At 40.2% G+C, this 15,573-nt stretch overlaps 1 protein-coding gene across 1 annotated transcript in view; it reads left to right on the forward strand.

Moving 5' to 3' along the window:
- The window catches only part of LOC120901140 (nephrin-like), a 188,725-nt gene that overhangs the window by 70,937 nt on the left and 102,215 nt on the right, over positions 1–15,573 (forward strand). Inside the window, exons 3-4 of the mRNA XM_040308849.1 lie at positions 5,247–5,402; positions 6,057–6,236. Of these exons, the coding sequence (XP_040164783.1) occupies positions 5,247–5,402; positions 6,057–6,236 (336 nt within the window). The remainder of the gene's footprint in view (positions 1–5,246; positions 5,403–6,056; positions 6,237–15,573) is intronic.

The following is a 15,573-nucleotide window of genomic DNA, read 5'->3' on the forward strand; positions in this document are numbered from 1 at the left end:
ACATTTCATTTTTAAATAATTAATTACTCCCACGTCGACCTGAAATTGCCTCAATAGTGTATCCAGTTAAGTTTTAAATGGGTCCTGAAGTGCATAAATTATGTTAAATTTATCCTTTACTCTGTCTGACTTCATTTTTTTATAAATTGTGTTCGCGGATTTCACAGATCTCGATAATGGCTTAAAAATGGATATTATATTCCATTTCACCGTCGGATGACATTAATACAATAACAACCAAGACTAATATGCATCGACACAATTAATATAAAATTTTATTTCCTACTTCTACTGACAGTTAACCGTGGCCCGTTTGAACCTAGCTCTTACGCACGAATTTTATAATAATTATATTTTATAATAACTATTTAAGTAATAATTTAGTATACAACACTTTAAAACCTCGTCGCAACTTACATAGTTTTCAAAGCTAGCTTTTGTTATATTATTAACAATCAAAAATCAATCATCCGTACATGTTATATTCGCATAGCTATAATCAGTGTCTCATTGTAAAAATTTGAAAAAATTAAAAAAAATTAAAAAAATTTAAATTAAAAAAAAAACTACTACATTTCCAACACATTGCTCTACACTAGCTTAAGCAAAAGATAATCTTCTGTTCTACTTCCATCATTAAGACTGCAGCATTTTCCAACTGTTTGACTATATTCTCACTTGAATGCACAACATCCAATATCAACACCAACAGCCAGCTTATTTGCACCTAAACGATGAAGTAAGCAAAAAGATACCTCAGTCATCTACATACCAGATTGCTATAGATTGAAAAGGCTTACCATCTCACTTGCCAATGGGTTTGTCTGTGCACCGTCTGGCTTCAGTGTCTAATGATACGTTGCAGACGGTAAACTACAAACAGAGCACTACGGTAAGATCCGATCCCGAAAGGATACACACTCATTTCTTCATTTGCATTTGCTAGAACGCGTTTGCGTTTGCTAAGCACACAGCATCTTATGCCAGTGCAACCAATCGAACTAATCAGATCAGAGACGCTGAGGTATCTCAATCAAAATCAACAAACAAAATAGCTCTTTCCAATAGTCGAACAGACGTACAGTGACACGTTTGGATTCGAGATGGCGTGTGTCAACATCAGCTCAGCTGAAATGATCTGCTTAGTGTCAGTTTCCAGCATTAGAAGTCTGTTCTAACCAAACTCAGTAATAATTATAATACCGGCTTCTTATCCGGCAGAAACAATTTTCTTACGCACTGGCTCGTCAGAGGCATTGAAGCTGAGTTTTCTCATAATTTATAATGACAACTTGGGCTTTCAATTAAGGTACACTAACAGGCATGGTTTCTTGTATATCTCCATAGCAACTGCAAACTTATTAGGAGCAGCAGAATCATGTTTTTTTAGTAGATCCTCTCTATTCTGTGATGCTCATTTCACCTTGAAACAAGCACTTCCAAATTCGGTTGCAACTTTCTGAGTTCAAATTAAACCCTCCTAACTGGGTTGATTCGTTGGTACTTTAACACTCCGTTATCTGGTCAGCTGACCCGACCATTTGAACAGCAACTTTGTTGCTACCTTGTCCTTCTTCTTCAGAATAATTCCCATCGTCTGGATGAAAAACGCAACCACTGGAGATGCCGCTTTGTTTTTGGTAGAAAATCGTTCTGTTTTATTTTCTACCCTTTCCCTTAAAATCTTTCCCTTAACGCCTGCAGCATTCAGAGGAAGGATTTTCCTAATTGTTGACTATCCAGCAGGCTAACGGGAAAAAGCTGAAACTTACCAACTCTGTTTTTACTTTCACCTTCTCCTGCACTATCCTCACAAGATACCAACGAACAACGTTGTTATTCCTATCGTTTTTTGTTCGCATCCCCATTGTGTTTGCCACCTGGTGGGATGCTTTTTTCTCGCCCTCACACTTTTCTTCTGTTGTTCTCTCCCTAACGGTCCTTTGCCCAGATGATTTTTTGTGTCTTTTGCACTGCGGCCCGCGGCTCGTTGGAAAACTGAAAAGTTTGAATTCAATTTTAACTTTTACCAGGTCCTACCGCAGAACCGGACGGACCAGTGCCCAACAGCCGGTAGCACTTTTGGCGAAGAGCTCTGCAGTTGAACGTGTCAGGTTCGTAGTTTACATCCGGGGATGATTCAACCTTTTCTCTCTTGTTGGCTGTGTGTGTGTATGACTGTGTTGCTGTGCCCCTCATTTTTCGTTTTTTTTTTGTTTTGTTATTCGTTACGGATGATTTTTTCTACATTTAATAGCTGCTGCAGAACACTAGCTCCTGTTGTTGTTTGACACTACAAAAATGGCGATAAAAAGCAAATGCTACCCAACATGCAGATGTGCTCTGGTATGTGTGATTATCGGTGGTGGTGACGGTGAATGCGAGAAACTGGATTCACTTTTTTCCACTTTTGCAACTGCAACGCAGGTGATGGTGTGGAAAAACACGGGAAAAATGGTGCCTTGTTCCATGCATAGGAAAGTGATTTCCAACGAGGGAATAATTATGCAATTATGTATTGCAAGTGAATGTAGCATAAAGAGTGAGAGAGTGAGATCAAGAAAGAGAGAAAAAGAACGATCCTCTGGTGCTGGCAGTGTGTAAGATGGTTTGAAAATGAAGCTCTTATACTGCACTCGACACTTAAACCGTGTTGTAAATGGAAAGTAAATAATGGAAAATAACAAAAGTTTTAACTACATTCGAGCTGCCCTGTACTGATTAGTTCAACGGAATCACATTTTATTATTGTATAGGGAGCCATAGCTATGCTCACTCACTTTTAAACCAGGGCTCTTTATTGATTAAACATAGCTATCATCTCTAAAAACAAGTTCCGAATTTATGCAGATATTGGTCTGAATGAAGGCTCAATGCCCGTTTAAGCTTTACTTTACAAATCGAAACGATGCATTAATAGGAGATCAGCTACTTTGTAGCATCAATGGCTCATCTCCAGTGTTCTACAAGCAGTAACGCTACAAGAACACGATATTTAAATTAAATTAAATCAAATATATAAATAAATAAATAAATAATTAAATAAATATTTAACTTGAAGTATAGTTATGCAGAATGATTGGATCAAAATAGGATATAACTGCCTAATTATTGATTGTGTATAAAACAGCATTCGCTTTTCCGAAATTAACAATTTGATGGACAAGGTTATGTTTTACATCCAATTGAATGGAATTCAATTGAACTAGTTTTTTATCATATTTTGCTGAAGTATATCGCATAAAATATTTAAAAAAAATGAGAATCTTTACGTTAATTGCCTTCAATTTTTTCTGCAGTCAATATAAATTTTGCGTTCACTGTATCACTCAGTGTTGCAAACTGTTGTTTTTTCAATATGATTCGATATGATTTAACACTTTGACCGCCAGCCTGACGTCATAGTTTTTGAGTGAGCACGTAGCGCATGGCAAGAGAGCGATGAGAGCGACAGTTTCTCGTGCGATTGTTATCACTCTTTTGACTCATTGCGATAAGCGGCGTAGCACATGTCGTTCTCGTTCTCTCTTTCCTACCTCATTCGTTCTCAAGAGAATCACTGAGCGTCAGATGCAAAGCTGAACGGTGAGCAAAACCGTCATGCGAATTTATATGACACGGCGCTTAAAGTGTTAATTACCCTTTTGATAGAGTCCATAATGATCTGATCTCGCACGCGTGTCTCAATTCATTGCCAACTCTGTCTTATCCACTTGTTTTACACTTAATCTTTCATATCCATTTTTTTCTTCAAAAATACTTAAATTCGAAGAAATAAGAAAATAGGATGAGGATATCATCATCGCAAGTGACTACAGTGCAGTGTAACCAATGAGATAACATGACGAATGTATCCTGTGGAGCCTAGGTACATGAGCTTTGCCTGTAATAAATTGCCATAAAAATGGATGTAATTTTCGCATCACAGCCTTCTTCAGTCTCATCTAGTCAACAAAAACCTCAGTAAGGACATTATACAACGGTAAAGCTTCAAAGCTAAATTAAACAATAATTGACACATTCTACCGAACTAGTCCATTTCCATTCAATGCAGATGCATTAAAAATTGATCAAGATCAAGGGAACAATCACAAAGTAAATTCGTCAAATGCCGAGTTCAGAGAACATGATTAACAAATCGTGGAATAGACATCAACAAAAATCATACATTTACAATCTATTTTTATATTTCCACTACAATTCGAAGAATAACAGTTTACAATCAGCCACTTTCCCAAACTCGATCGAAGAGGAAAGTTGGTTGCAGTTGCCTAGATACAACGGTTGCTTTATTTTGTTTCATGAGTATCCTGCTCAGTTATGCGTACAATATGGCAAAATGTTTTAAAAAAATATCCAAGTAAACTTTACGCCAATTTTTTTTAATGTCATTTTTATTATGTCATTTTTTTTAATTTTATGTCAATTTTACAATGGCTACGGTCGTTCTCGAATTCGATCGAGTTTGGGAAAGTGGCTGAATAACCTATGTTTTCATATTCATTTATTCATCGTGCATAAAAGACACATCCTTTGCTTTGACTATTTTCCGATGCTTAATTTCAGTATTAAAACCACCAATTTAATTCCATGTCTTTGACGTATTTCATGTTATCGAAAAGCTCGTTCGTAACAAACCTAACGCTCTCCCAACTATCTGTATCATGGTACCATCATTAAAGGCGCCGACTATTTCGCTCCATTCGTTGCAAGTCCCGGATGGTACTGATTGCTTCATATATGTGCGTCATAACACTTTTTACCAGCACCCGGGGCCGAATGTCGTGAAAGTAATTGTTATTTAATTACGGAGACACTACAACCAGCACCAGCCATCCCAAAAACCACATCCAATACTGATACATCAAATGCTTTTGGAGCCGATGCAGCAAATGCATTCACCACAGTTCTTTCCCTCCCACAATCTGGTGAGCCCCATAGTGTGTGCCATTCAATTAAGCACGAGCAACGAGTAGCCCGAACGCCATACGGTGGCACACTAGCAGCATTAAGCACTCGAGCATTCTTAGCACGAAAGAATCTTCTAATTATGTACCGAGTTCGGTGCACACCACACTCAACTAAACAGCTTGCGTCTGCTGCCCAGTTTCGGAACGCTCCCGGAAACACTTTTCCCATTTCACACAAAGCCTCATGTCTGTTCCCTAGTCGTGCTATTGGCTAATAGTCGTTTGCCATTTATAACGTGTGTTTTCGTATTTTCTCTTTCTTTCTCTCGTTTGCAGTGGTGCCGTTGTTTCTACCGTGTATAGCCGAGCAGCAAAAATTCCGCCTAATTCCGGGCGATCTGGTCGTGTCGGAGGGTGCCGAGGCACTGTTGCGATGCGAAATTCACAACGCAGCCGGTTCGGTGCAGTGGACCAAGGACGGTTTTGCGTTGGGTAAGTAATAATTTCATAAAATTTCCATTTCCCACCCCGTGATCCCAACCCCTGTCCATCCAGCTGTCTTTCTTTTCTCCCGGGCCGTACTGCGGCGCCGTACTTAATGAATCTCCGTGCATAATGGGCACTACGGGCGCTCATCTTCACCCGATAGGCCATTGGCCCGCTGGTCAGTATTCGCAGTCGGGCTTTCGTTGTTGGCAAAAAGTGGCCTTCCTTCATCCCTCCCCCAAACTCTTCGCTGTAAAATATTAGTAACCGGAATGTCAGTATGGGAATGGAAATGATAATCACTGCTTCAGTGCATGCACTGAGCATGAGTGCCTGACGCGTGTGTGTAGTGGTGCACATCGAGCAGGAGAGAAAAATGGGAAACCATTAGAGGGCAGCAACAAATTACAATGTGTAAAATGTCTTTGTCTTGGTAAGGGAACATGAGAAGTATTAGTATAAGTTTTCATTAGACTTTATTTTTGCTCCCTTTCATGCGTGATGATGCATTGTTACGCACTGGAATGGGAAACATAATGAATGGATCTTCCCCTCGAACTGCATCCACCCCGTCCACTACTCTATCTCGTGCGATCAGAAGTTTCGGTTGTAACAATGTAATTACAATTCTATTCTTACTTTTATTCTGTCTCCCAACAGGGTTTACGCAGAGCATACCGGGATATCCACGGTATTCGGTGCTCGGTGACAGTGGTCAGGGCATCTACAATCTGCGGATAGTGAATGTCACGCTCGAGGATGACGCCGAATACCAGTGTCAGGTGGGACCGTACATGCACCACAAGCTGATCCGTGCCAAGGCCAGGCTGACTGTAATCGGTAAGTGAAGTAAATGTCGAGTTGCTTGCATCAAAGGTTAAATCTCGCTTTGTTCGTAAATTTCAACAAATTCCATAGTTTCACGTTCCGCAAAACGAAAGGACGTTAAATTTTACGTGAGGAAAAAAACCCTCCCTTTCCTAACTATTGTGCAGAGCAGATAGCTTTCAACTCGACAGAGAGTCATGTGTCATCGACCACAGCTGGTGCTCATTAGCAAGTGCGACCGGGCTGGAACTCGAACGGTAGGAAAATTAATATGAATCTTTTTTTTTACGGTATGTTGACTCAAGCGTCGAACTATATGCCGTTTCTGGGTATATTTGTTTGATGGTGCAACTACTCTTCGAGTTCGTTTTTCGGCGCAGCTTTCGAAAAAATCCGACATTCCAGCTGTGAATCGAGGAGTTTCCATTTCGGTGGAAACTGCAACAGAACAACAAAGTCTAGCGAAAACGATGTTTTACAGAACTGGAAAATTAAATTTCACCGAACTGAGTTCATTATGCTGGTACCATATGCTTCCTCAGTGGAGGAAGTGTGTTTTTTATGAACAGCAGTTTAGTATAACACACACATTTTCTGTAAAGTATTTTCAGTGTTTTTAATCGGCATGAGATCCATCAAGAACGTTGATTAAACGATTATGTGGCTATTCGGGAGATTCTATGTCAGGGACAGTGAGCTAGCCGTATCACGTCGGGCCTATTTTGTTTCAATTATCAAAAACTTCAATTCACTTCAATTAGGGTTTTGTGTGGTTTAGATGTATTTTTTTTTATTTCTAATGACAGCTTAAAACATTTATTGCTCTTTCTTTATTGAAGTCGCTTATTTGTGGCAGTGAAAATGTAATGCTCGTCACATCGCCGTGTTTTGCGTGCACTAGTCTCACCAACTCTCTCAAATGCTCCTTGCGCTCTTCCCAGTTTCTATTCGTTACTAGGATGAATTTTGCATTTTACTCGAACTCGAAAGAAATCATGTTCGAAAAACCATAAATGTTATATCACCGTAAGCATAATCGACAAACAGTCATTATCCGATATACGCTATCGTACGGGACCGAGCGCAATAGCGTATCTCGAGTTTTCGCATATAGCGGATTTCTATGGAAAAATAGTTTACACTACCGGCTTGATGGTTGAAAAATATCGCCACTGAGTTTTACATTAAAGTTTTTTGTTGTAAAACAGGTATCTTTTGCACAAATTTAATGCAAAATGCAATAAGAACATTAAGGAAATTCAAAAAAAGCATAAAATATTTCAAAGAATTAAAATATTTGCAAAAAACACATGGAGCTGTCAAATTTAGAGGAATTGCGAACTGCAAATTCGCGTATATCGAGTATCGTGTACTGCGGATAATTGCTGTATTCGTGTTGTCAAAAAATACAGTCTGTTCCCAAGTTACACGGTTCTCGACTTACGCGGATTCGGAGATACGCGGTTCTCTAAATTTGACAGATTAAATGACAAATCAGTGCAATATGCTTCAAGTTAGGTATAAATTGCATTTTTGCTATCAAATTGAAACCGATTAAAAGCCAGGAATATTAGAATTGATGATATAAATGATAGAAATGATAAAGTGTATAAAAGTACTAAATAAAATAAAAAACTCCGAGTAATCAATGGTATTTTAGTCAAAAAACGTGAAACCAGAAACCGCGTAACTCGGGAACAGACTGTATATTATTTCGCGTAACGAACCCTGGCTAATAAACGTCACTTCCAAACATTTTCCGATTGCGCCAAGATTGCGCATAAATTTTCTAAATGATATGTCCAAGAGCTACATACAAGGTGGATTTAAAAATATCAGGTGGTGGACTCTAGTGCATTTTGACAATTCGTCACTTGACGTAAGGTCCCCAGGATTCAATTTTTTTTACATTTATTTAATTTGTTCATATGATTTATGTACCCCAGTTTTTCGATTAAATATTCTTTAAAATATATTTTGGACTTTGGGAGTTCTTATTTAATATTTAAACATAGATTAAAGTGTGTTATTTTGTGTTATTCCATGAATTTATTCTATAATTCATTGTGTTTTCGACATTTTTGATGATAAAAACTAAGAAATCATAATTTTTTTTCAATTTTCACTTTAATTCCTCAGTATCTACGAGCCGCATGGACAATTTTCGTGAGATTAGAACTCTTACTCTCATGATTTCAAATTTCGTGCATAAACAAATCATCAAATATTTTGTTAATACATCTCATCTTTCGATAAAATCAATAGACACACAAAAATGCACATAATAACAAAAACATCTGTTCAATTTGCTAAGCTTTGTGTGCGGAAACCAATGGTTAACGGTTTTAAAATGACGTAGAGTCCCTCAACTATGGCGAACCCCCAAAGGCCCTTACAGGGTTTCCACGATTTATTGGTCAGTTCCCATGATTTATTGGTGCGTTCCCACGATTTTTTGGTCGTATCCTATAGATTTTTGGTTCGTTCCCATATTTTATTGGTATTTTCCAATTGGATATCAATACAATTGGACCAACAAATTCTGGGAAACGACCAAAAAATCGCACCAAAAATATGGGAACCCACCAAAAATTGATGGGAACCAACCAATAAATCGTGGGAAACCCTGTATCTACCACCTGATATTTTTAATCCACCTTGAGCTATATATATTTTTTTTACCGATAAATAATCAACCGTTTGACAGATAAATACAGTGGCGCCAACCTTAAGTCGGACACCTCATATTTTCATCTGACTTTGCGGCGCCATAGACAGTTCTCTAGACCCCTTATCAGAACAATTTCATGGTCATGGTAGCAAGGATTGACTATCCGGTTGCGTAGTAATGAATTAAGTCTCGAAAGCCTGTATAGGCCGGCATGTCCGCGTAGGACGTTACGCCAAATAGAAGAAGAAGAAGCTAATCAATGAAATATCCCAAAAAATAGAAGAGAAATTAAAAATAGTTTTTTTGCATGAAAATCACAAATTAATTATTTTTTAAAAACGTGTTTTAATTATGTTATTTTTCTTTACGATACCAGACAAATATCTGGAACGAATTCAGTCCAATATACTGATAATGAATACGATGATTGATTTTGTATTAGATTTGATAATGACTTTAAATGTAAAATGCAATAATGATTGAACGTTATGAAAAATTAAACGAATATAGCAAATAGCAATTAAAATATGATTTATTATTATTATTCCAAAACAACAGCTCACTTACCTACTCTACACTACAACCACTTCATGGTCTTATAAAACCAGCAGGCTGATACGAAACAACAGTTTTTCTAGATGCTGTAGTGTTAAACATAGGGGTGATAAAATTATTATTTAACTGAATGATAACATCCCTCATTAAAGGATTATGAATATCCAATGAAAGGGTAATGGGTATCACAGTATCAACTTTTATAAGGAAAAATACGTGATTTATTCTAATTTATAGTCTAATCAACAGTTTAATTACTGAAACAAATGCTATTGAATTAAGTTTCATGTTTCACTGTTAAAATTGATTCAACACTGCATAAAAACCAAATGAATGATACGTACTGACCCATAATTGCATTCTTGACGTAGTGTTATTAGTTCCTTATTTCAGTACTTATTTATGACGTAAATGTAGTATTTAATGATTAAAGGCTTTACTCAAATTATTTTCTTTATAATTTAGAGGCCTAAACCAATTTATTTTTCATAAAAAAGCAACTAAAATTACCGTTCATAAAAGCGTATGAAACTGTAGAATAAACTACATCCAAAGCGCTGCTACACAATTTGCATTCTACTGGCAAACTCTAACACTACCACTTGACACTACCATTACCGATCAACAACCCAAACACTGCCACGAGATCCGACATGTCAATAACCTCTGCATATTCATAGTACCGTGTAGAGGAGTAGAGCCAGTGCGGGCAAACAAAAACAAATACAAAAAATAAGAGCTCAGGCATGAATTCAAAACCCGTTGCAAACGCGCGTTAACGAGTGGCAGCAGTAGCAGCATAAATCATCTTCCAACTTGTGGCGTCTGCTCCACACACACTTTCGGATTTGTTTCCAGCACGTTCGACATCGTTCTAATAAATAAAAGGCATGCACCGGCGACCAACAAAACTACAAACAAGCAAAAGTACGCAAAGTGGGAGCGTGTTGGATAAAAAAAGCTCCCACCGCACTTCACAAAACCACCATCAACGCGCAATGAGATGGGGATGGCACGGCCCGCGCATGGCTGTCGCTGCATACCGTTCTGTGCAGCGGCACAGTGGCTGCGGCACAAACCGAAGCACAAACAGTGTCTGCAAACTTCTGCATGCCATAAATGATGCACACGGTTTTAAATTCAACTCTCGCTGTTGGCCAGAGATAGGTAGCACCGACACAAGGGACCGAAGGAAAGTGGTCCCCTACTCCCCAGCATCCAGAATCCGTTTGACATCTGTACGCCACTGTCTATTTCATCCCCTTCCATTCACCATGCGTTGCTCCCAGTCACCGGCTCGCTTTGTGAAAGGCGAACCTGGAAGCACGCGATGTCACACGACGAAAAGCGACCCGTGTCAAGCAAAAATTCTAAAATCTCCTTTGGTGCCGGAGCTCTTGGGGACGGCTACATAAAACCTCCCGGACTCACCGGTCCGAAAACTGGATACCAGACGTGCAATTATTGTAATTAAGGTGCCCTCATCTTTCCATTTACTCGCTTCTCATTCTCTCGTTCGCCACCGTAGGACCACCAACCGTACAATTGTGTATCGCTTTCCTGGGCAGAAAGTGTGATGGAACATTGAAGGCATCATTTGAGCGGGTGGCACTCTTCAAAAATTCATTCAACTCTTTTCAACGAACTGCTGCACCACGCTGCTGCAGCTTTTGTGCGGCGCGAGTTCATAAGATTCAGGACTGGAGAAGGGAAAACGTCACCGCTCTGTCACCAGGGACGGAGCATCGCTTTGCAACGCTTCCTCTAGTGACGCGCCTTGGAAAGGTCTCGGTGCTCTGTTATTAAAAATTTTACGACGTCTATTTTATCCTCATACTCACTGATGTACATACACTCGGTGACGGTTTCTTTTCATTATCAAACTCCAACAAAAATCCTGTTCGTCTTTTCCCTTCTCGAACCACTCTTCCTACTAGCACGCTTGCTTTGGTTGGCGAGTGATAACGATAAGCAACTCCGCCGCGCAGTCGGATAGCTCACTGCTTGGCTGGAGGGTGCAGTGCCGGCTCCACACTCTTAGCGGGAACTAAAACACGATGAGGTGTAGAGACGGGGGAACAGGGAGGCTCCACAAAGCTGGCTAGATCCTTTCACGCTGGGCGGCGTGTGTAGTAATGCGAACGTGCGAGCGCCAAGGAGGCTGGAAGACGCGCGCACTAGTTTTACGCGCGACATCATCCCCGTTCAGCCCCCTTCCGAGCAGACGGAAACTTGACACCGGTTGGGGCGACTTCTGGTGGAGTAGAGTTTGTAGTACCAGCCAACCCTTGCCACCGGTACAGCACCCTTCTTCCGGTACGGATACTATGAAAGAGTTTTTCCGTGCGCACGGGTTCAAACAAACCCGAGTCGGGCCTTTTGTTTCCATGTTTACACGGTTGTTTGCACGGACGAAATGAGTGTATTATTTCCCACACACACACACACACGCGCGCGCGCAAACATTGTGCCCTCTTCCCTACCTCTGCCAGTCGTGTCCGTGTCCTGTCTGCTCAATAGCTCGAGATTGTGTAAAAACTTTTCACATTAGCTGCTCCGATACTGTGTCCGTTACGCCGGAAACGGCGCACGCGTCCCGCACTCTAGGCCGCGGTCATGTTTCTGCGGCATGTGTATGTGTGTATGTGTCGTGAAGTGTCCCCCGAGTTCTTGGCTCAACTTCTTTCCAAGAGATTGTGGGAGGAGGTGAAACTGAAAGGTGAAAAAATGTATATAAAAACAAAGCGTTACGCTAGCAGCGTCACCTCTTGAGACGTACTGTAAACACTTCAACCGAAAACCGCAGCAAAATGGGAAGAGTCACCCTTTAGGGTAAAAGGGTGGGGGGGAGGGTGGCCGCCCGTTGCTGATTATCACTCTTTCGTCACACTGATCCCTCTCACCCCTGTCATCACTCTTCCGCCATTTTGGTCTTTGTCCCAGGCACGCTTGTTTGTTAGCAACCAGTACGCACACACCGGAGTGCGCGTGCATGTGACTGTTGCACAGCGATGAAGTGCTGCCCGGAGGCTGGAGTTTTGTCGCTGATGGATTTCTCCGACAGAAAAAAGGATTGGTTTTGGATTGTTTTCATCCATGGTCGTGTACTCTTTTTTTCTCACTGTGCCACCGCTTTGTGTTCACCTCCATCAACCTTCTTCCTGCATTCGGGCAGCCCCGGAAGGGTGAAGATTAAAAAGACGAAGCTTGTCGGCGTCGAAATTTGATCCATTTCTAGATGGATGGATTTGCAGGATGTTCCGCTATCCTTTATGTCCTATCGTTACAGCAAATCGTACTAGGCTAGGCTCTCACAGGCAGTTTCACCACGGAAGTGTACGATTGGAAGTGTCGTTTAGAGCAAATTTGCTAAGCACTGAGTAACTGCCGATGGGTGAAAATCGCACACCATTGGATATCACCAACAAGTGGTATAAACAAGATATTTTTTAGGTTTAATTCTTATGGAAACTCTCTCATTGGTGCATCGGTTTTAGTATTTATTTTTTATATTTGATCTTTAAACACACCGTCAACGTCATAATTATAAAGTCATCCACCTGTTAGGACATGGATAGTTTTTATAGTTTTGTTACATGTACATGTTTCAACGTATCATATGATTTGTAATAGTTAGTTATTAGTATGAGTTACAATACATTTAAATCATTTTATAACGTACGTGCATTCTGCTGTCATAGTAAAGTCTGAAGAGTTTTAATTCCTTAAAAATAATAAATATAATCGTCTTGGGGATGTTATGCAAGGATGTTAAATTTGTCCATGTATAAAAGTAGATTTCTGATTACAGGCCATGACACATGTTTAATCAAATTGGAAATGCAATATTTTAGAGTTTTGTCATTGAACTCAAACCCGTGAAACAGTTATGCGAATCGTTGTAAATAGTACACACATTAACACATGTTTCTACCGCATGAAATTCACTAAAAGTCTTTACAGAGTTTCACCGTCTAATAAACAACTGTCCTCGTTCGCTACAATGCCCAATTTAGAAAATTCAATTATATATCATTTGTAAATACATCAACCCGCTTTTTGTACACGGTTCACACGATTTAAATAATTGTCAACTTCGATTGAAGAAAATGTCGATGCTGCAAGGTTTGTGTTTTCCAAATTGGATATTGTATTGAGCTTTCAGACAGTTATTAAATGGACTATAAAACACTGGAAAAGAATATTTTCCCATGCGCAGTAATCATACAATTAAGTTTAAATACCAAAATCCACAGCTTTTCGTTGCATTTGTCAAAAGATTAGAAGCAAACACTCATTGCAGCCAGCAACCAGCGGATGGCAAAAATTGCCCGGAAAAGAGTCTTCAAACCCTGCTCGATTTCCTGTAGCCATGAAAATCAATAATTTTTACAAAAGTTTTCCACTTTTTTACCACAACAGTGACTTATGGATAAACCATAGCAGAATTGTCAGTCCTACGTGTGAATGCACGGTTCTTTTGGTGCTTATACCCTATGACGGGTATGTTGTTACGTCGTACGAATGTACCACAAAAGATTGTAAATAGGAAAACATCTTTTAACATAATACAAATCCAAAACACTAACACAATAGATCACACAAATTAAAATACGTATTTAATTCAAACGGCACATCATAAATTTTAGAATTATATCATGAATATCAGTTTAAAAACACTTCTCACAAAAATACAAATAAAGTATCTGATATGTTTTGCCATACTTGTACAAGGGGTTGCAATTATCACGATTGTCGTAGTATGCAAATTTGTCGTATAACTACTTCTGTTTCATTCTCCGTGATAAATATAAAAATCTGTCTATCTACCTGAGAGAGACACCCGAAATGTAACAAATAGCTATTATTTCACCTTCATGAAAGGTTGCGAATTTCTTTATTCACGTTTAGTTTTCACCATTTGTACTATGACAAAAGGGAAACATTTCAATTTTGATGTTGCCTGCATCGTGCACCATGCCGACAACGGTACGCAAGAAAGCGTACAACGGAACACGCTCCGGAGACGAACCTTTTGGAAAATGTCGAAACGAAACACCGACTCAAATTTCCTTCAGTATCGCGTAACAACGATTCCATAAGAGCCATCTTCATAGGAATGGTGTATTTTTTATACCTTTGCTTTTGGTTTTTTTGTTTTCTTTTTGTGATTGTTGTTGTTGCCACAATCTCTGCACCGTATCACGTTGCAGACGTTGACAACTACTTCAGCATCATACTGTTCCTGGTACTCCTTTACATTTCCCGGCTCCGGCCGATCAGTAGGTTTTTGTGTTTCGTTCGCGCGGATGACAATGTTGCACCAATGTGTCTGCATAACAATTACTTCACTTCGGCGTGTGGATGCTGCGTGCTTGCTAATGAGACCTCGGCTTCCCTTTCGCGAACCTGCGAATAGTGCTGCAGCCCGCAGCACCAGTGGTCTACAACACTTGAAGCTTTTGCCGTACAGGTGAATGACTGCTCCATGTGTGAATGAGTGTGTGTACGTGTGTAAGAGAAGTCGCTACTGCTGCTGAGGCCGCTGATGCTGTGTTCCGTAGCACGGTCCCAGTTGTAATGCGTCTGCCACTCGAGAGAGGTAATTTGCCACCTTTTCATAAGCCGTAGTGTGTAAGTGCATGACATTACGGGTCGGCTACCAGGCCCGACCAGGGACACAGCGTATGCCCCTGCCGCTGCCGTATGCTCGTTTGGTCATCTTCAAGCTTCAAACGACACCGGAGCAGATCGTTTCAGCAAGTGCCAAACCAATCGAGCCGTGCTTGTTAGTGGATGCTTGACGACTGCTGCTGCTGCTGCTTTCGTTCCAACATGAGTCGGCTTACCCAGGGAAACACAAGCTCGTTGGAACGCAGACATTACTTTGAGCATTAATCACGGTGACGCTCCGAGCGTCTTCGAATGCCTACCCCGTGTGTACTTTGAGCTTTGTGTCTTTTCCTTCATTTGCCCCGGAGTCCTCAGGCCACGGGTTGTCTGCACGGATGGAGACGCCTGGCTCGTTTTATTACTGGCCACACTGTGACGATGCCGCTCAGCTTTACAGTTACAACTACCTCTCCTGCCACATACATACAGCGCGCAGACACGCGCACACAC

The sequence above is a fragment of the Anopheles arabiensis genome, chromosome 3, assembly GCF_016920715.1.
Source record: "Anopheles arabiensis isolate DONGOLA chromosome 3, AaraD3, whole genome shotgun sequence".
NCBI classification, from domain to species: domain Eukaryota; kingdom Metazoa; phylum Arthropoda; class Insecta; order Diptera; family Culicidae; genus Anopheles; species Anopheles arabiensis.